A 20,613-nucleotide genomic window follows, 5' to 3' on the forward strand; every position below is an offset into this window, starting at 1 on the left:
ACTGGCTTTATGAAAAGCTATAGGCTATACAGTAGACATGGCCCCTGTACTTTTCCATGTACAGCATGTGATTTTAATATCTTTTGGTCTCCGTGTGTGTGTGTATGCATGCATGTGAGTGAGTGAGTGAGTAAGTGAGTGAGAGAGACAGAGAGAAAAGTTTTTTGAACTAAGCTAAAATGATTTTTCTCAATAAAGATACTCCATGCATGATGAAATGTGGGACCTGCAGCAAGATTACATTGTTTAAGTTTTCTGAAATGTGGATAACCTGAATATGACCAAATGACACTTTCATATTTTCAGCTGTATTTTGCTACACAGCAGATTATATTTCCATGACAACTGTGACACCTCTAACTGTGGTGCTTTTGCATGGCGTATCAGTTTTATCTTACACAGCTGTGCCAATATGCAGTGCTGGATTTTGGCCCCAGATGAACGTAAGAGCATTATGTGTTAAGAATTTTTCACATTCAGACTGATTTCTGGGGGATAAAATGCATCCATAAAAAATGAAAAATTGCTTCATTTATTCATAAACTGAAAAAATAGGGGCTCGTGTCCATTAAAAAAATTGTCTGAGGAAGCATTGCCATCTAGAGGTGTGCTGATAAAAGTAATACACTCTAAGGCAGCCTTGACAAGTCTTTTCAACTATTTTATTTATTTTTTGTCATGCAAGGGTATTTACATCAATGACACAGTTAACACCAAATAAGCACACAAAGCTAAAACATGTTTGACAAAACAACAAATTTGCTGCTGTAAATGCACAAAGTCAGTAAAAGCTGAAAAATCAAAGAACTGAAACAAAGACAAATGCCGTCAAAGAATGTTGTTTTATCTCCAAATAAAAAGCTTTTTCCAACAATCGTTCAAAAATAGCGAAGTAAATGCTTAATATTGCATTTAAAACAACATTTGATGTTTGATACTGTTTTTGTTGGATGCAGTATGTCACCACTGAGAAGAATGGTATGGTTTTCATTACCAACATTATGAATGATTTCATTATTCTACAATGAAAAACATTCAAGGGGTAGTTTCTACTTTAGCTTTGTAGAACTGCAGAGAAATCAAATCCAAGCATCAGTCACACAAGGCAAACACACACACACACACACACACACACGCTGGGTGCATAACACATGCTGGGCCAGGTCCTTTCAGTAGATCAGGATGATCCAGGACCTTTTTGCTGGACATCATATTTCTGTCTGCAGTGCTCCTTTTCTCCTCTTTCAGAGAGAAACTAACTTAGTTTAAAAACTAGCTAAAAACTAAATTAAAACCTAAAACCTAAAAACTAACTAAGTTAGTTTTTAATGCTGGGTAGCATAAAGTCTTCATTAGAAACCCTCCACACCAGAAGCCCTGCTTTACTGTGGTATTCCAATATTTACAGTGGACACCAATATTACAAAATTGATCTTGATTTTATTACGGTGTGCTGAGATACAATCCCTACTTTTAGGGATTGCTCTCCTCATTGAGAGGAGTGCCCACCCTTAAAATCTTCTTTAGCACCTTTAATATTTTGACACTGACAAGAAGAAAGGGTAGTTTTTTTCACTTTATTCACATCAGTGAATGCAAAGCAAACAAACATGCACAATCAGGTCTATGGCTTTAATTATCTGCCAGTGAAAGTAAAATAACACATTGAGTCATATAATCTTTGTTTGCTGGATAAATTTGTACACTTTCTAAATTGTATGATACATGAGAAGTTTTCTGGGAAAACAACAGAGAGGATGACTAGAACCCAGGATATTGGAAAAGGATTATTGTGTTACAGATGTCAGGCCATTCTTGTGAATTTACATGCAGTTTTAGAACGCACTTAAAACCTTTGGGTACTGCATCAAAAAGACGAAATAAATAAATGAAAAAAGCAAGTGAAAAATAAATGAAAATGATTCCAACACTGAGACAGGCAAGATCTCTTGTTAAGAGTCGTATGATGAGTCCAACTAGTGAAGATCTCTCCTGTGAGACATCATAAAAAACAATAAAAGAAAGATGAGGGAATAACAAGAGCCATGTAATTGTTCGTTATTCCAAGGTACTCCACCCATCCTGGATGAGATTCTGCCCTGGACGAGATTCTACCCAGTCTTTCCTCACTTTTCTTTCCTTTAGATTTTTGTCTTTAAATATTTTCCATATAACAGTGTTTCTGGGAAGAAAATAGGGAAAGAGGGAAAGTGATTGCAATATCAAGCCCGGTGTTGTATTTTACTAATTTTCTCTTCATCTGGATTGGTTTTTGTTTTGAGAAAACCAAAGAAAGCCTCTTGGGTGGTGGATTTTTATGATATTGAGAGTTTATCAAGTCATATGGTCTAATTATCATTCTACATGACAGAATTACAGACAAGAGAAGTCACACTGATCTGAGAAAATGTGAGAAAATTTAATAACTTGGATCAGTTGGATTTTGTATCAAAACAACATTAAGTGGTTTTCTCGTTTACATAAGATGTTACTGTGTGGGTGCTTTTCCTTTTAATGATGCTCGATGAGGATCAATTTGCATTCATCTGGTATAGGCAGTCTCCAAACTAGAAATTACTGGTAAGTTCACTTCAGTGTTAACACAAAGAAGAATTCAACAGCCTTCAGATCATACTCTCTGTTTCCAAGACAGTCAGATAACACAGAGCATATCACTGTTGGGTTGTATTTGGGTGGACCAAGGTAGAGACTGTGTAAAAAGCGCTTCCCCGCAGGGAGTACGATGTCAGACACAGCTGCTGTGTGTCAGGGGAAACTGCTGTGGTTCTCACGAATACAGCATCGCACAGTGTGTCCATTCCTCTCCATTCACTCTCAGAGAGCACCCACAAACACAAAGAGATCTAAAAACAGCACCTAAGAATTCACTCGAAAATTGTATTCATATTCGACAAAATAAAAGGGATAAAAATACACAAAAGATCACGAAGAAGAGGGAAAACACATTCTGAAAGGTAAATAAGTTTTCTTCTCTATACAGAAGGTCGAATACATTTTTACATGTAAAGGATCACATGATTCAATATTCCACATGCTGTAAAATAAATGCGTTTTTAAATTCCTTTCAGGATTTTTAAGTATAAAACATGACTCAGACTTTGGAACGGTTGGGTTAAATAATAAAATAAAAAATAAAAGACCAGACAACTCTCAAACACCTTGCATGTTGTCAGCAATGTATTCAGCTGATGCCAAGTGACAGAATACATAGTAAAATAATTACTTGTAAAAAAAAAAAAATGAAGAGATTGTTGTTAAACAAATCAATACAATTTCATCAAGCATTTAAATGTTATATAGCTTTGTGCAAAGATTTTTGGTCATTGGAATGCAAAGCTATCTGCTGCCATTTCTATTAGCTGCACATCCATTTGTGGTCATTACGCTCCAGTATTTCTTAAAACATTATCAGCACAGTTTTAGACAAAAAAATTCTGTTCTTTATCTGAACATTTACTGTACTTTAGAGCCTCCACACTTTCTGTGAAGTAGCCCCGAAATATAGGTGTGGTCATTCAAACTGATTCAAATTTTCATTCCTAAAATATTAACTTTTACTTCAATAAGAAACAACAATTTTTTCATGAAACTGATTATATAGGGAAATCACAGAATCAAACTTCTGTGAAAGTGATCACACAGTCAACTTGTTGCAAAACAATATGAAGATTTCCGTCTGCAAAATAGAGAGAGCTCACCAGAGCCCTTCAGTTGGTTCTTTTGAAGTAGAACAAACAAATAAATATATATATAAATGAATAATATGAATGGCATGCTCTAATTTGAGTGACTGTATTATACCTGGCCTCCACCACCAGTTTCAGCAGTGTTGATTGTGAAAGAGTAACTTGTCTGGAATGATGAGTCTGGATGAAGATGCACGCTGGCTGGAGTGGGTGACAAAGCAGTTTGAGAGCATTGCTGGAGATGACAAAGAGATCGACCTGGATGAGTTCAAAACTGCTCTCAAGGTGAAAGAGGTAACTGTAGCCACTCCTTCTAGTTGCATTAAACAGCAGTTTTGATGACAATCTGATTGATTTTGATGTTGTGTTGCTTCACTGTACACTCTTTAAGGATACTGCATTTTGTTTTGTAACTGTGTGTTACACTACACTATCATAACACACAACCTGCTTATTTTGTTTGCATGACTTTCATCTTTTGCACCTTATATTACCTATTAAGTGTCTCTGTCCCTGTGTTTGCAGTCTTTTTTTGCCGAGAGGTTTTTTGCTCTGTTTGACTCTGATGGCAGTGGTTCCATCAGTCTGGATGAGCTCCTGAAAGCTCTCAACCTCCTTATCCACGGAAGTGAGACAGACAAGCTCCGCTTCCTCTTTCAAGTCTATGACGTGGATGGTCAGTGTCATTAAGTATTTCTCACACACAGAAGTCTCTTGTTTGCTGACAGCAGGAGGGCTCAACTGTGTGTTGTATTGTTAGTATGTGAGACTTAAGATGATAATTAATGTTGAGTGCAGTTTGATCCTGCAGTGTTAAGACAGTAAAGCTGACTCAAAAAAACAAAAAAACAAAAATGATCACATAAGCAGGCACCCTGATCTAATGAATAAGTCATTTTAATGGCAGATTACTCTAAACCCTAAAGGTAAACCTGAAACTGTTATTAGTTCATCACTGTAATTATTCGATATTCAGGCTAGATCTGCAGTCAGAGACCATAAAACACATATGTATTGTAGGTAGTGGCTCCATTGATCCAGACGAACTGCGCACTGTACTGAAATCATGTTTGCGAGAGAGCGCTATCTCTCTGCCTGAGGAGAAGCTGGATGATCTGACGCTGGCTCTGTTTGAGTCGGCGGATAAAGACAACAGCGGTTCCATCACATTTGAGGAGCTGAAGGCAGAGCTGGAGAACTTCCCAGAGGTCATGGAAAATCTAACTATCAGGTCAGACTTCACTGTGAAGGCATCTCATTTCATTGAGGTCGTGACGCCTCAACCAATCACTTTTGCTTACACACATAAGGACACAAAGCCATTCACTTGGATAAACATAGACAGGTACACTAATATGCAGACTTGTTTTTATATCACTAGTCAGCAAACATAACAGCATGAAAGGAGATCAGACATACACAGTGTATGTATCATGGAAACATTTAAAGTTAAATAACATAAAGTTATAAGCTTTTCATGTGGTTTAGTTTGGTGAGAAAGTAAATGTAATATTGATATAGAAGAGTCATATTTGAAATTGAAAGTCATGATATCTACCAGTGATCTGGTTATCTATGCATGGTCCTGGTCCCTCACAGACTGTATGTGCTCTCTGCTTAGTGCTGCTAACTGGCTTAAGCCACCTGACTTGGAGCAGAACAGAAGACAAACTCCCCGTTATCTGACACGAGCTTATTGGCATAACAACAGCCGCAAGCTTCTCTTCCTCTGTGCCTACACATGCCTCAACATCCTCCTCTTTATCGTGGCCATGCTCAAGAACGCCTCAGGGGGGGTTTGGTTCATGGTGGCCAAAGGCTGTGGGCAGTGCCTCAATCTCAACTGCACCTTCATCATGGTGAGAGTCATATTCAGCAGGGGTGGGGCTGCTTAATTAGCCAACAAGCAATTCACTCACATAGCAACAGACTTGATAATAACAAGATGGAGAGAACTCTATTTAACAGTATTCCTCGGCGGTAACAAACATCTCTCTTAGTTTGTTGACAGTGATGAAACATCTGTCTTTAGTGATGAACAATTGAATTGTATCAGAATTTTTATGTAGGTTAGCAAACAAAAAGCCCCCTCTGTGTGCCAGCTACTTAATGTTTCAGCTGAAAATTTTGACTATAGTGTCAAATCTAGACTCTGTATTTCACCAACAATATTGCAGCTTCACCACTACCATGATCCTAGTGGAAAAGGACATTAAGTGCACATGCTGACAGTGACTATTTAAGCTGTTCTCTGTTGTTATGGATACTGTTGTTATGGGGTGACTGAGTGATGAATGTGACATCTGCACTGTCAGGTGCTGATGTTGAGGCGCTGTATTACCTGGCTGCGTGCAACTTGGGTGGTGAGAGTTCTGCCCCTGGACCAGAGTATTCTCCTGCATCAGATTGTGGGTTATGCCATCTTAATCTTCACCATTGCGCATACCACTGCCCACGTCATGAACTTTGGTAACATTCTCTATCTCCTCTGAAAATGATGAGGGCCACATCTAGTCCTGGGACGGTCAAAATGTTGCTGATATTCTTCTGAACCAACTACTGTTGCATCTCATTGGCGAAAGAGTGCACACAAACAAAATCAGATTCTAATTAAGAGGTATTAGCAAAAGGCAGAGGGACACTGACTGCCCAGGACATGATTTCAGTACCTCTATCTCAGAGTAACTAATTTGATTTAGCAGCAGGAGATCCTATTGCAAATGTGATAACATTGTAATTACATGTGTGTAATGAACCCTACTAAGAATGGAGAAACATTATACATTTTTAATATTTGTAATACTGAATTCAGAGGTGGAAAATCATGCCATGTAGTACCTCATTTGTTTAAAAACAAATACAAAAACAAAAACTTTTGAAATCATTTGCTTCTTTTTTTTCTAATTTTTTCCCAGCTCACCTGTCAGAGAGGGATGGTACCTATAAGCTGTGGGAGTACCTCCTCACCACGCGGCCTGGGATTGGCTGGGTGAATGGCACCGCCTCAGTCACTGGGGTTGTTCTACAGGTCATCATCAGTCTCATGGTTGTGTGCTCCAGTACCTTTGTGCGACGCAGTGGACATTTTGAGGTGAAGTCCAACATCTTGCACCCTATCAAAGGGCCTGAATGACCTCTTCTGTTGGGCCAGGGACCTTTTTGTTTTGCTTTGTGATATTAGAAACTTTATATGGTGACCCATGATTCTGAATACTTTATTTGACTTTATTTAGCATAGTTTGCAGTGCATGGATTACTTATTTAAATATCTTCCATTATTTGCAAAGTATTTATTCAACAGCACTGTGTTTGCTATGCTCCAATGAGACTGAGTACAGTACATCTTTATGCAGGTGTTCTATTGGTCCCACCTCTTATACATCTGGGTGTGGATTCTGTTGGTGGTCCACTGTGCCAACTTCTGGAAGTGGTTTGTTGTGCCTGGTGTGGTGTTCCTTGTGGAGAAGTTGGTGGGCATAGCCGCGTCACGCATGGGTGGACTCTACATCATCGAAGTCAACTTACTACCCTCCAAGGTTACCACTTAAGCACATGGGCAGCTTCTTTCATCTGAAACATCAGCCCAAGCTACAAAGTTGACATTTGAAATTTGTCTCTGTGAAATTCTGAAAGAGATGGTTTTGATTGGATTTTTCTGTTAATTTCTAAGGTGACCCATCTGGTGATCAAACGACCGCCCTTTTTCCATTTCAAACCTGGAGATTATGTTTATATCAACATTCCAGTTATCGCCAAGTATGAGTGGCACCCTTTCACCATTAGCAGTGCTCCTGAACAACAAGGTACACTCAATATCAGTGCTACCACATGCAACATGTTGAATTATTGATTTTGAATGATTTTAAATGCTTGATGACTCAATGATTGATTTACAACAAATATTTTGACCAGTACTTTATTTTCTAAATGCAAACGTTAAGATAATGTACATCCTTGAGAACATGGAGTTCTGCTCAGAATTATTCAGTGTGTTTTAGCTAGAATCCCAAATACAGTTCTTGTGTTTTTCAAAGTATTATGATGTCCACAAGAGATTGCAGTGGTTTATTTTTGAAAACAATGTCAAATTCAATGGCAAAATGTAACTGATTGCTTACTTGGAGCTGAGTTTTCACTGTATTGCATCAGTTTGTTTTGAGGCTTGATTACTCTCATGTATTGTCTACAAATTAAGGAGCAACATCAACATGAAGTGTCTAATGGCTGCTGAATTTGTAAGACTATGACATCTCCACTTGATAAACAGATACTTTATGGCTCCATGTACGCTCCATGGGCCAGTGGACCAATAGACTCTTTGAATATTTCAAACAGTCTGAGAACCAAGTAGTCAGTACCAAGAGGCTGACAGCAAGCCTGAGGGACAGACGTCACCAGAGAAGAGCGCAGGTATTACCACACATTCTCTCTTAAAATACTCATATTCATTAATTCACAGTCAACAAATAAGGACAGTACCCATCGACCCACTGGCATTCCAGTGCAATCGTTACTGCAAGTCTGTTAATTATATGCCATTCAAAAGAAATAGCTGGAAACTGTGCACACTGATTTGCTAGTTCTCGTGCCTGAGCCTGAGAATTGTATTTTTAGCATATAAGAGATACAAGTTGATTCACTTGGTCAAGGCCACATTCCAAGGACAATGAACCAGTGTTCACTTCCACTGAATTGCCTGTCAGTGTGACTGGTCCTAAACTAAGTAGATGCACTCTCTCACCTCTATGTTTCCCACTCCCTTCCACCAACACCCTCACAGGAGGAGTTGTTTAAGTCAATAAGCTGTAATGGAGCAGTGGCTTCCAACAAAGACAATGCCATTGAGCTCACACTGTACCGGCAAAATGGGGCCCGTTCCATGGCCCAAAAGCCTCACACAGACCCTATGGCTCAGGCAGAGCTGGGAGATGCCCCTCCACTCAGAGAGGTAGGTTCAACTTTAATGCGATTAAGAGATTTGGTTTATCCAATTGGTTCTCTTCCCTCCCTTTCCATTTCACTATCATCCAGTCTTAGCCTGGATAATACATTAACTTTGAGAATTAAATGCACTGAAGCTGCAGTTGTACAGATAAAAAGAATTGCTAGTGGATTTAAGGTACTAAAGCTGGGAACCACTGGTTTGCGGTCTTGACTAAACCTCAAGCGTCCATTGCGGAGGGTTGTTCTCATCCAGTAATGTCTCTGTAATTCCACAGTTGTCTGCTAAACTGAGCGATAATCACAGGTACTGCAACATCAAGGTGAGTAACTTTCTGGTGGTGTGACTTACATTTTAGATCACAGGGTTTTGAACCCACTGCTAGAGGTCCTATGTGGCACTTAACACAAGTCAAAGTGTTTAAAGAGATCAAAGTAAATCATCTTATGGATTTAAGGACCCTGATAAACTAGCAAAGTATCAAAGCTTATCCCTAAAACAAAGACATCACAGCCATCTAGGCACAGTGCTTGGCACCTTTCCTTTAGATATTATAACTTTATTTATTTACCCAAAATTTTTCTTTCCTTTTAGATGAATATTGTCCTGTAGTATATAATTTATCTATTTTAAATTAAAAAATACATTATTTTTGTTGTCATTTTATTTGTCATGTTCATAACTAAGGACTTAACCACTCAGAATTAGGTTCTTTAATTGTTCATTTAATTGTGTCACACACATGAAGACAGTAATTTGAGTACACTGAAATATCACCTTGAGTTGTTAATGTCTCTGTTTTTCCATGCTGTAACAATAATGTTTGTTCTCTTTCAGTGCTATGTAGATGGGCCCTTCGGCACACCAACACGTCAGATCTTTGCCTCAGAACATGCAGTGTTAATCGGAGCTGGCATTGGGATCACTCCCTTTGCCTCTATTCTGCAGAGCATTATGTATCGGTGAGACTTTGTGACATTACATAAACTGGGCAGTTAAATCGCACTGCCGTAGCACTGGATCATGGCGTTTTCACAATCATAGTTAAAACAAATGAACATAGCAAGATCAAACCCAACAACACAAGCACTACATCTGGTTTATGTCATGTATTATGTCCGTAATGCAGCTATCGCATGAGGAAACAGAACTGCCCAAATTGCAACTACTCCTGGTGTGAGACCATCAAAGACAATGAGATGAAGCTCAGGAAGGTAAAAAGACTGCAAGAGTGTGTAGGACAAGATCTGATCTCCACTCTTACTGTAAAAACATGAAAGGAGACTGCACTCATACCCCAGCCCCATCTTTCCACAGGTGGATTTTATTTGGATCAATCGAGACCAAAAATCCTTTGAGTGGTTTGTGAGCCTACTGACAAAGTTGGAGATGGACCAAGCTGATGAGGAACCAGAAGGTCTGGTGAAAAGATGTTACTAAAAGAGAGTGAATGAGAGAGAAAGAGAATGGGGAGGGGGGTGGTATTTGAGTAAAGTTTCATTTACCCAGTTAACTCAGATTTCTCATAAAGGTAGCAAGCAACAGGGAATGTGAATGTTTAAGAGACTTTGGACAGGACTGTGAATAAGTCCCTTTCAGTACATTATTTGACGCAGATCTTGTGTTCTTTTGGTCAACAGGTCGTTTTTTAGAGATGCACATGTACATGACCTCAGCCTTGAGTAAGAACGATATGAAGGCTATAGGGCTTCAGATGGCACTGGATCTACTTGCCAAAAAGGAGAAGAGAGACTCCATCACTGGCCTCCGCACTCGCACTCAGCCAGGCAGACCTGAATGGGGCAAGGTATGCAATAGTTTCTGTATTCCTGTAGCTTTTCCTCATATCTGTGCGAGACCAACAGTTATTAAAGTGGTTTTAAAGTACAGTACACAAAAATATGGTTGCACTTGCTTTTGTTACTTTGTTTTTCTTGCATTACTCTGTAATAATCTTGTGAACTGTATAATGTGAAAGCTTCTGTCTAACGACTCTGAAGAAAGCAGACAAATTGCCTTGGATAGAACAATTCTGACTGTTCTTTTTCTTTCTCTTTCTTTCTTTCTTTCTTTCTTTCTTTCTTTCTATTATTTTTTTTTTGCTAAGAGCTTCCTTTTAAATTTTCAGTTTTGTTTTGTTTTGTTTTGTTTTCCTTGGATTAAGTTCATGTTTTGAAGGAAACAAAACAGCCCAAGTGAAATAAATGTAATAATTTCACCCCAAACACAAACCACATGAACTTTACATGAATTTATGCAACAGCTGAATGTAAAACCCAACATCTAAATCTATGGACAGCTGAGAGTTGTAAAAACAAGTACAGGTTGCATACAGAGTGATTTGTGTCTGAGCGCTGAAATATCTTAGGACCTCATGGAGGCATTGTGGTGTGGATGGTGATGTTGTTGCAGGTCTTCCAGAAGGTTGCAGAGGAGAAAAAGGGGAAGGTCCATGTGTTCTACTGTGGCTCTCCTGCTTTGGCCAAGCTAATAAAGGCTCAGTGCGAGCATTTTGGCTTCAACTTCTACAAAGAGAACTTCTGAAGAAGCCTCTCCTTAGAGCATCTCTAGTCATGCCCAGAACCTGACGTATCTCCTGCCTTTGTCCAGACTTCACACCTAATGCCATTCCCTCGTTTGTATCTATGCTTTACTTTCCCTTGACAACTTTGCACTCAAACCCCTGCACTTTGTTAATTATTCAGAACCACTACATTTAAGGCCTTTCATTCATTTGTTACAGAGGCCCAGATATGAATAACCTGCTGCAGTATCTTCTCTTTGCCAAACCTGCCTGCAACTGCCTTTTCACTGGTTTGTTCCTTGATTAGATAGTGTGTGCAAGGAAAAGTGACCCTACTTTTGCTTGTAATGATAAAGTGTCAAATACCTATTCGTTACAATGGATACTCAGTGGCACCTTGGTTAATTTAGACATTTGGTTTGCACATCTGGCCCCTCCCCAACAGTTTCATGTGTTGCACCATGTTCTATCAAAATTGTTCTGTGTAGTTAATACAGTTAATATGGCTTGGGGAGCGAGATACATTCCATGTGATTGTAAATTATAGATGTCATAGGATCATGTGCATACTAAAATATAATTAGTGTGCATGCTAAAATATAATGAATACTTAGATTGTTTAGATAATATTGGTATATATGCCCATCTTGTAAATTTTCCCTTGGTGAAAGAAAAAAAAATGTGTGTAGTGTAGTTTTGAAGAGATTAAACGGTGTTGCTGATTATGTGGAAAGGATTGTTACTTGATGGGAACCCCCAAACTTCATGGATTAGTAATATATGTGCATGGAGTTGAAAACACATCGATAAACAGTTCTGTGTTCTGCGTCGTAAGCTAAAAGAAAATTAAATACCTGACTAACCTTCCTGTTAACTTGTTGTGGCCACAAGTCCCAAGTGTAACATTTGTTACTGATATGTTATATATTAAATAAATCGATCCTGACATTACGACCGTATCAGTAAAGAAGAGACCGTTTATACGTGCGGCTGTAAATCTCGAGATTTCATTGGTTATTTTATCCGCCAATTGTGCATCTCAGTAATTCATTGGTTCATGAAGGGTCCTTCTCGCTGTGTCGGACGCATGGGTACAGGAACGGTTTATTACATGGCCTCTTTTGTTCATGGCTGGAAACGTCTTCGAAATCTCCTAAAATCGTAAACTGTTCTTCAAGTACGCAACAAAATATTTTTATATCTTGCGCTCTACTGCGTCTGTTATCAAGGGAAGAGACATTACAGGTAAGTGCGCGTGCATTGCCTCTCTGTCCCCCTTCTCTTATAACACCATATATATATATACAGTATATCATAATATCTTACGCATCTTGTTCCCTAGGTATGTATATATTACTAACGTGACTATAATGGATCACTGTTATTCTGATTTGACCTCTGGCATCTTCGCTAATTTTGCCTTTGAGCACGTGAGGTAAACGCCTACATACATCACAGTTTAGATACAAATTATACAAAACCAGGAGTGTGTTTTGTTGTGTTGTGTTGTTGATGGATATCAATTCGTATTAAAATTTATACGATCCATTTTTGTGATAATGAGGATAAATTGCACATTTGTCCTTATCTATGTAACGATGCAATGTTAAATGCAGCTGTATTTTAAAAATGGAACTGTGAGTTTATCTCCTCGTCTGAGAGTTTGGCTAAACATGCCCTGTAATAAATAAATCTTGGCCGTTCCCCAAACTTTTTATACCTAAAGTTTTTATTTTTAGGGACATACCGTGCACCATTCTGATAAGATCATTAGATATTTCTAATGTTCACATGTTAAGGAAGGAGAAATGCCAGTTCCGTGGCAGGATGTATAATCAATGAGTCTATTTTAATTCTTTCCCCATAATTCTTCCATTATCTCCTCCAGCTGACATGATGTGCAGTACTTATTGTTCTCGGAGCTGCATTTGGCATAGTGGGTAACAGTGTCAGCTAATATTTTACATGAACAATTTTTAAATATTATTTGAGAAAATTATTAAAGATTGGTCTAGATGCATCAAAATGAAATCCTACTCTGCACTTTTCTTTCCTTACTTCCCTATTTTCTCTTGGGTGCTTTGCTCCATCCCTGTCTCCTGTCTTCATGCCTTCTTTTCCACTTCTCTAAAACCTTCTTCATCCATTTCCAGCAATTTAGGATTTAATGAGTTAGATAATATGCAGTCCGTCTGCATAAAACTCTTGGTGCTATTTGAGTGGCTCTCAGCTCCTGGCCTGTATCATCCTCCTAAGCTGAGAGGGGATTAGCCACAGAACTCACTCATTCTCTCCTCAGAGCAAAACTGTCATGTTGATCATTTTTTTTATATATACAGTATTTGCTAATGTGCCTCAGTATCACTCGTTACCTTAGGCTTATGTTCATTCAGTTAGTACTAGTCTCAAAGACATTAACTATCACATGCATCTTTTAAGAACTAACTTCAGTTGCTGAGAACATTCTTATATTGCTGTGTGTTCTGTAATTCTGTAAGCCCTGAGTCTTTAGTGATCACATACCTTCACCTGGACCTATGAGCACTCAAAATCCTACAAGTGTGGTGAAAGACAACAATGTACAGTTAGTGTTTAAGAATAACCAGAGAAAAATGTTCATGAAAGATTACTAATACACAAATACATCCATATGCATTCTGTTGGTAGTGCATAAATTTTACGTCATGAACAGTTTGATACTCCTTGTGCCCTTTGGCTTCTTTACTTCGAAGCAGTCTTATATGCACTCCCACAGAATAACTTTTTAAGAAGTCAGTCATTCTTAATGGTCTTGTCATCATGTTAAGCAGCATCATGTTCTTTGTGACTACACAGGGATGACGTGAGGATGCGTTGCCTGGTTTCACGTATCAACCACAAGACACTAATTGTCATCTGTGCGGTTTTTGCCCTCATCACTGTGCTGCTGTGGAATAAGTGTTCCAGTGACATAGACCTGCACTCCCCACCAAAGCCCCAGCCAGAACCTGAGCCAGCTGCTACTCCAGAGGAGGAGGAAGAGGCAGGTGGGGACCACGCCCAGCTTCCAGAAGCACTTGCTGTAGCCCATGAGGTCCCATATGAGCAGATTGACTGCTTGATCAATGATGATGTCACCATTAAAGGTCGACGGGAGGGCAGTGAGGTATTCCTGCCCTTCAGCTGGGTGGAACGTTACTTCAATGTCTACGGCCGGCTTGTACAGTATGAGGGTGTGGAGCGTTTTGAGTTCTCCCACAGCTATTCACGTGTTTATGCTCAACGGGAGCCTTACCATCCAAATGGAGTCTTCATGTCCTTTGAAGCCTACAATGTTGAAGTACGTGAGCGAGTGAAATGCATCAGTGGGGTGGAGGGTAGGTGTCAGTGTTGTATACCATTGAGCTTTCTCACATTTATAGATTTTCTTCAACATGCTAGGGTGTGATGCCACCGTTGCTGCAAACTGTGCTCACAAGAAGCTGCAAAACATCCAAGCTGTCTGTCAGATCCCTGTAAGTTTTTTCTAATTCATGCAGTCTTTACAGTCTTTAAGCGCCCATCTACAACAACAGTTGCCAGACACCAGCACATCAAAGAGCAGAACCTGTCTTCTTTTTCTTGGTTGAAGTCACTATGCTTTGTCAGTTCAGATTTCTTACAGATTCTTAAAAACTACTACCCAGCCACCTTTTAGCCAAATCCATTCACTCCATCTACAGCATAATGCTTCCATACTTGTCTTCCCTGATCAAAGGGACTCTGACATTTAAAGGACAGGTTTCTGTGCTCCCATGCCCTTTAAAAGATATTGTTGTTAATCAGTTTTTTTTTCAACTTATTCTTTTCAATAATGTTTCTCATTATTTTTTCTGGACTTTTTGTCATTTCTCTTGGATTGACTTCCACACTCACTCTACAGTGAACTTGGGTGACACAAATTCCTTTAAACTTCTCTGTAATTTCTCATAGATTTTTTTCATGTAATCTTATTCCATTTAGTAATCTAACAACCATATCCTGATGTCAGCCACTTCAGGACTCCCCCTTTTGAGAGCTGGATCCTCCCAAAGTTTCTTCCTGTTTCAGTTTTTCCTCAGCACTGATGACCTAGACTTCACCACTGGAGGTCTCTCTTAAGCTGCTTCTTGGCAGTGTCCATAGTAAAAAAAGTGCTTTACAAATAATAAGGAATGCAGCTGAATTGCCAGCCCCTAGTAACAACCAATCTAAATTTCAGGGCTGGCCATTCAGTTGACCTCCTCACAAAAGCATTTTATTTCAGAAGCTTCCTCTGTCTTCTTTTCTCATTGGGCCTCATCCACCAGCTGTTCTTAAGAAAAAATTTCTTCTTAAAACCCATTTACACAGTTTTCACAAAGATTCTTACATTCACCGATGTTTTCATATTTGGGATTTGTTCTTAGGTAAGAGCAGAATCTGCACACACTCAAGAGCGCACTTACGCACATTTGAGGGCTGACATGTTTGTGCAAAATAATTGTTTATTACATTTTCGACAATTCTACAGTTGCTACGGATGTCGGATTTAAATTACAATAATGTTTTTATCATTCATAATATTTTTAAATATTTTCATTATTTTCCAAAGCATTATAGTCTTTTAAAATAAACACTACACTAACACTTCATGTAATACTCCAGAATGTTGTGCATATTTATTTATACTTTTGTACAATGAACAAAAAGAGCCATATGAGAACATAACAGTTGATGGAGACTGTGATAAGTGAGCAGTAGTTTTATAGACACCACTTACTACCTATTACATACTACACTACAGATGGGTTATCCCATCTGAAACCAGACAGGTTGTAAAGCAGGTGTGCGAGAATCATTCAGTTTTATTTTATACATATAGATAAATATTAAAATACCTGGACAGAGCAGACGCAGCCATTGTAGCCTTCGTTCCTGTCTGCTACTGTACGCACATTGCATTGAGCCATTAAAGTGGGAGCAGAAGTGATGGCTCAAGCTACTTGTTGGTTGTTAGAAAAGACCTCAGAATTACGAGAAATAAAGTTGGAATTGTGAGGAAGAAAATTCAGAATTGGGAGAAAAAAGTCAGAACTTTGAGAACTAAACGGTGGCACAGTGGGTAGCGGTAGCATTGTCGCCTCACAGCAAGAAGGTCCTGGGTTCGATTCTCAGGTGGCGGCCGGGGTCCTTTCTGTGTTTCTGTTCTCCCCGTGCACCTAGGTGTGAATGTGTGTGTCTGCCCTAATTAGTATAAGCCGCTAGAGAATGAACAAAGATGCGAAATTTGCACTACATTCTGGAGTGTTACATGAAGTGGTAGTGCTTATTTATTTTAAAAGACCATAATGCATTGTAAAATAATGAAAATAATTATTTAAAAAATATTATAAATGATAAAAATATTGTTGTAATTTTGTTGTAATTTAAATCCTTAAACAACTGTAGAATTGTCGAAAACGCAGTTAACAATTATTTTGCACAAACATGTCAGCCCTTAAATGTGCGTAAGCGTGCTCTTGAGTGAGCGTAGATTCTGTTTTTACCTTAAGAACAAATCCCAAATAAGAAAACACTGGTGAATGTCAGAATCTTCGTGAAAACTGCGTAAGTGGGTTTTAAGAAGAAATTTCTTCTTAAGAACGGTTGGTGAATGAGGCCCAATGGTTTTTAATATCTGTAAACTCTATTTTCTCCATCACCATTGTGAACTATATGATGCCACGGTCCTGATGTGTCGTGAATCTCTCCAGAAGCCAACCAGTTCATTTTCTCAGAAGGCGTTTTAGCAACTATCTAATCATTCTGATTTCTTCATTGTAACATCAGGTGGACTGGACCAGCCATCTGGAATGCTGCTGTTCAGCTCGTTTTTAAACACTCTCTCATCCCCCTTTAGATTTGTCTACTGGCTGCCAACCACTGTCAAGATAAAATACAAATCCTAGCACTATCTTAATATGTAGCTAAAGGGACAGCCCCTCAGTACTTTCAGTCCATGATAAAACTACTCCCTCCTTGGCTATAAACTATTCTGTTAAAACATCTAGACCCAAAGCAAGGCTGGAATAGGCTCCGTTTTATATGAACCAGGGTAAAACAGAACTTACTTGACATTATAGTGGGAGATAATGAAATAGACCCAGATTCGTTTTTTTCTAACACACCCCTCTTTCTTCCTGAACACATTTACCTATTCAGCAACTCTGAACAGCATCAACAAAAATTACTCATTTTATTATTATATGCTTATTTATATGCAGTTATTACTTATATCACATAGGTTGTACACTTTATGGAATGGGACAGAAAATGCTGACTGTAAGTGTTTTTCTGCTTTAGGTGTGCCTCTCTCCACCCAGTGGGGCTCTCAGGGTTACTTCTACCCAATTCAGATAGCCCAGTATGGGCTGAGCCACTACAGTAAAAACTTGACTGAGCGGCCTCCAGATGTTAAGGTCTATGGACAGGCAGATGAGTGGAACAGTGCCTGGACAGTCCCCAAAGGCTGCTCACTCACCAAAGTCCAGGACCAGGTCCGCTCCACAACAGTTCACCACTTCGGCACTCCAGGTGACCATTCAAATCCAGCATTCATCACCTATGTAGAGCATGATCAGAACAATCTCGTATTCTGGTTACACTTACATAGCATAGTTATTTCTGTTATTACACCACATTAAGAATTGTGATTCCTCGCAGTGTGATTGCATGACTTTAATTTCAGTTGCTTTTTCCTCAAACTCCAACTTAAAACCATTACCATATTTAATGAGGAACAGAACTTCCTCATACAGTTTGACAGTGTAGCTCTTGATTGTGTACTTATATTTTTAAATTTGTAAATAAACTTCTCCCAACTGTTTTTTGTGCAATCTTAATATCCTATATTAAAGTCTCCCTTGTATTTGTGCAGAGAATTCTGAGGGTATTTCTCTGCTTCTGGACAACTCAAAGGATTTCATCTTATCCCTTGATGTTAAATTTGTCTCCAACGGCAGTGTGTCTGTGGTCCTGGAGACAACTGAGAATGGAGCTCCATATGTCATCACATACATGACTAACTCAGTGCTCCTCACCCTTCGGGACCATGAAGTCACCTATGGCATAGGGCCTCGAACCTCCTGGGGCACTTTGAGCCGTGACCTGCTGACTGACCTGCGTAAAGGTGTGGGTCTGTCCAACACTAAGGTTGTTAAAGCCACCAAGGTAATGCCTCGTCGTGTGGTCCACCTGGTGCTGCATGGTCAGGGATTTATTGACAACATCACCATCTCCTCTACTGCCCACATGGCTGCTTTCTTTGCTGCCAGTGACTGGCTGCTTCGCAACCAGGATGAGCGAGGCGGTTGGCCCATCTGGGTGACACGGAAGCTGGGAGAGGGTTTTAAAAGACTGGAGCCTGGTTGGTACTCAGCCATGGCCCAGGGCCAGGCCATGTCTACACTGGTCCGGGCTTTCCTTCTCACTCGGGAGCCTTCATACCTTGCTGCTGCTGTTCGTGCAACAGCGCTCTTCAAACGTTCAGTGGATCAGCATGGTGTGAAGACCCTGTTCATGAACAAGTACCACTGGTATGAGGAGTACCCTACCACTCCAAGCTCCTTCGTGCTCAATGGTTTCATTTACTCCCTGATTGGGCTCTATGATGTTGCAGAGACAGCAGGTGACAAGCTGGGTCGTGAGGCTGGTGTGCTCTTCAGCCGAGGGCTGGAGTCACTGAAGGCAATGCTGCCTCTTTTTGACACAGGTTCGGGTACAGTCTACGACCTGCGCCACTTTACACTGGGTGTTGCACCTAACCTGGCACGATGGGACTATCATACCACACACATCAACCAGCTGCAGCTGCTGGCATCCATTGACAGTGCGCCTATTTTCAGGGAATATGTCAAACGCTGGAAAAGCTACTTGAAAGGGGGGAGGGCGAAGCACAACTAGTGATGCCCAAAGAAAACCCTAACAAAAGACAGATTGTGAGCATGTAAGGTCACAAAATGACACACAATTCAGTCACTGGTCCCAGTAGTGCTAGTTAGCCGCATATTTAAGATTTTCTACAGTAAGTTAAACATTTCAGCTAGTGCAATAGCCAGAGAAATGCTGTTACAAAGACCCTAGCAAAGGGTAAAAAGGAATGACTAAACAGGACATCTAGCCTGAGATATGGTTTTGGCACAGATAGAATAAGCTGTTATAAATCCCACTGAACTTCATGTAATGACTTCCGAACCACCTTTACGTACCTTAAGTGTCTGCAGACTGGCAGATTTAATTTCTGTAAATTTTTCCTGAAAAAAATGTTAATGTCATTGTTCACATTTAAACGCTTTTTTTTAGCTTCTTGACAATCATGTAAAGCAGAGGAAGACTCGTGCTAGAAATATTGTTTGGGGGATCTACTTGTGTTTGAAGCACATGCCTAAACCAGTTTTGTATGACTACATGTAATTTCCAAAGTATGACATTCTTTCAAAATGTGAAATGTTAAGGCAGGGGTTCTTTGAAACAAGCACAACCACTTTCTGCCTTGGAATCAAATCACTGAAATACATCAGCATGGTGAGCAATATGTTAAGGGAAGAATTTGAATGTGAATTCAATATGGAATTGTGCAGTAATGGGTATGTATAAAATAAGTCCCACCGTGGGTGCTGTTAAAGTTTTGAATAATGTAATTTATGTTTTCTGTTATACTTTGTATTATTCATTCTCACTATTCCAGTTCAGCGCAACACACATTATGTTACCTTGATGGCCAAGGAAACTGGACGCTGTATGGTCAGCTCAAGCACAATGTGCAAATGATATTCTATATAAAGACTTATTAAAAGTGGGATTATTCTGTAATTATCATTAAAGTATTATATGAAGGCTGTTTGTAAATTGGTTACATAAAAGTGTATGACATGTCAAATGAATCTGCTTGTCTGCTGCTATATTTATTTAAATTAATTACAAACTATTCTATGCTTATCTAAAGAAAGTACAATTGTAACTAGTTTATGTATTTAAATTGTTAGCTTCTTCTGGCAAATGGTTAGGGCATACATATCAAATTTAAAACTGGAATGTTTTTCAATGTGAGAACTGGCAAAAGGAACATTTTGAGCCAATCAAAACACAGCATAATTCTACTTGTGTATGAATGCAAAATACAGCACCATAGTTGGTGAAATGGACAGAAATATTGTTCAGAAGAGAGGTAAACAAAGGCACCATCCTCAAAAAATTGCAAGATGAAGGCACATGCTCACAGCAATGGTAACAGTATCTGTGGAATGTTAAATATAACTCAAGTCACACATGCTATGTGATGTAAGGACATATTAAATTCGCATAATAGTTAACAACTAATAGCTGTAATCATAGACTTCCTCACACATGTTGTATAATGTAAGAACATATTAAATTCGCATAATAGTTAACAGCTAATTGCTATGATCAAAGACCTCTGGGTG

At 39.2% G+C, this 20,613-nt stretch overlaps 2 protein-coding genes across 3 annotated transcripts; both read left to right on the forward strand.

Annotated features, from left to right (window-relative positions):
- The first annotated feature begins 3,881 nt into the window (after window positions 1-3,881).
- On the forward strand, window positions 3,882-11,193 carry nox5 (NADPH oxidase, EF-hand calcium binding domain 5). 2 transcript variants are annotated; one of them, XM_030773655.1, is made up of 15 exons: window positions 3,882-4,001; window positions 4,233-4,383; window positions 4,656-4,938; window positions 5,329-5,566; window positions 6,023-6,176; window positions 6,623-6,798; window positions 7,061-7,243; window positions 7,378-7,510; window positions 7,975-8,117; window positions 8,927-8,971; window positions 9,487-9,611; window positions 9,779-9,863; window positions 9,967-10,066; window positions 10,290-10,456; window positions 11,062-11,193. In XM_030773655.1, exons 1-15 carry the CDS (start codon window positions 3,882-3,884, stop codon window positions 11,191-11,193), a joined length of 2,235 nt encoding a protein of 744 aa, XP_030629515.1. The 2 variants fall into 2 exon arrangements, with proteins under 2 accessions (XP_030629515.1, XP_030629516.1); XM_030773656.1 differs by having other exon boundaries at window positions 4,728-4,938.
- A 2,828-nt stretch (window positions 11,194-14,021) lies between these two features.
- glcea (glucuronic acid epimerase a) lies at window positions 14,022-19,093 on the forward strand. Its single transcript, XM_030775870.1, has 3 exons — window positions 14,022-14,529; window positions 17,495-17,725; window positions 18,069-19,093. The coding sequence occupies exons 1-3, from the start codon at window positions 14,022-14,024 to the stop codon at window positions 19,091-19,093; spliced, it is 1,764 nt and encodes a 587-aa protein (XP_030631730.1).
- The last annotated feature ends 1,520 nt before the right edge of the window (window positions 19,094-20,613 follow it).

The sequence above is a fragment of the Chanos chanos genome, chromosome 5, assembly GCF_902362185.1.
Source record: "Chanos chanos chromosome 5, fChaCha1.1, whole genome shotgun sequence".
NCBI lineage: Eukaryota > Metazoa > Chordata > Actinopteri > Gonorynchiformes > Chanidae > Chanos > Chanos chanos.

Bases quoted from the DNA above. Each gene is read 5' to 3' on its own strand.
- glcea (XM_030775870.1), top strand. From the start codon at position 14,022: ATGCGTTGCCTGGTTTCACGTATCAACCACAAGACACTAATTGTCATC. The intron at 14,530-17,494 runs GTAGGTGTCAGT...TTTCTGCTTTAG, and splicing joins ATGCATCAGTGGGGTGGAGG to GTGTGCCTCTCTCCACCCAG. The intron at 17,726-18,068 runs GTGACCATTCAA...GTATTTGTGCAG, and splicing joins TCACCACTTCGGCACTCCAG to AGAATTCTGAGGGTATTTCT.
- nox5 (XM_030773655.1), top strand. From the start codon at position 3,882: ATGAGTCTGGATGAAGATGCACGCTGGCTGGAGTGGGTGACAAAGCAG. The intron at 6,177-6,622 runs GTAACATTCTCT...ATTTTTTCCCAG, and splicing joins TGCCCACGTCATGAACTTTG to CTCACCTGTCAGAGAGGGAT. The intron at 8,118-8,926 runs GTATTACCACAC...GTAATTCCACAG, and splicing joins GTCACCAGAGAAGAGCGCAG to TTGTCTGCTAAACTGAGCGA.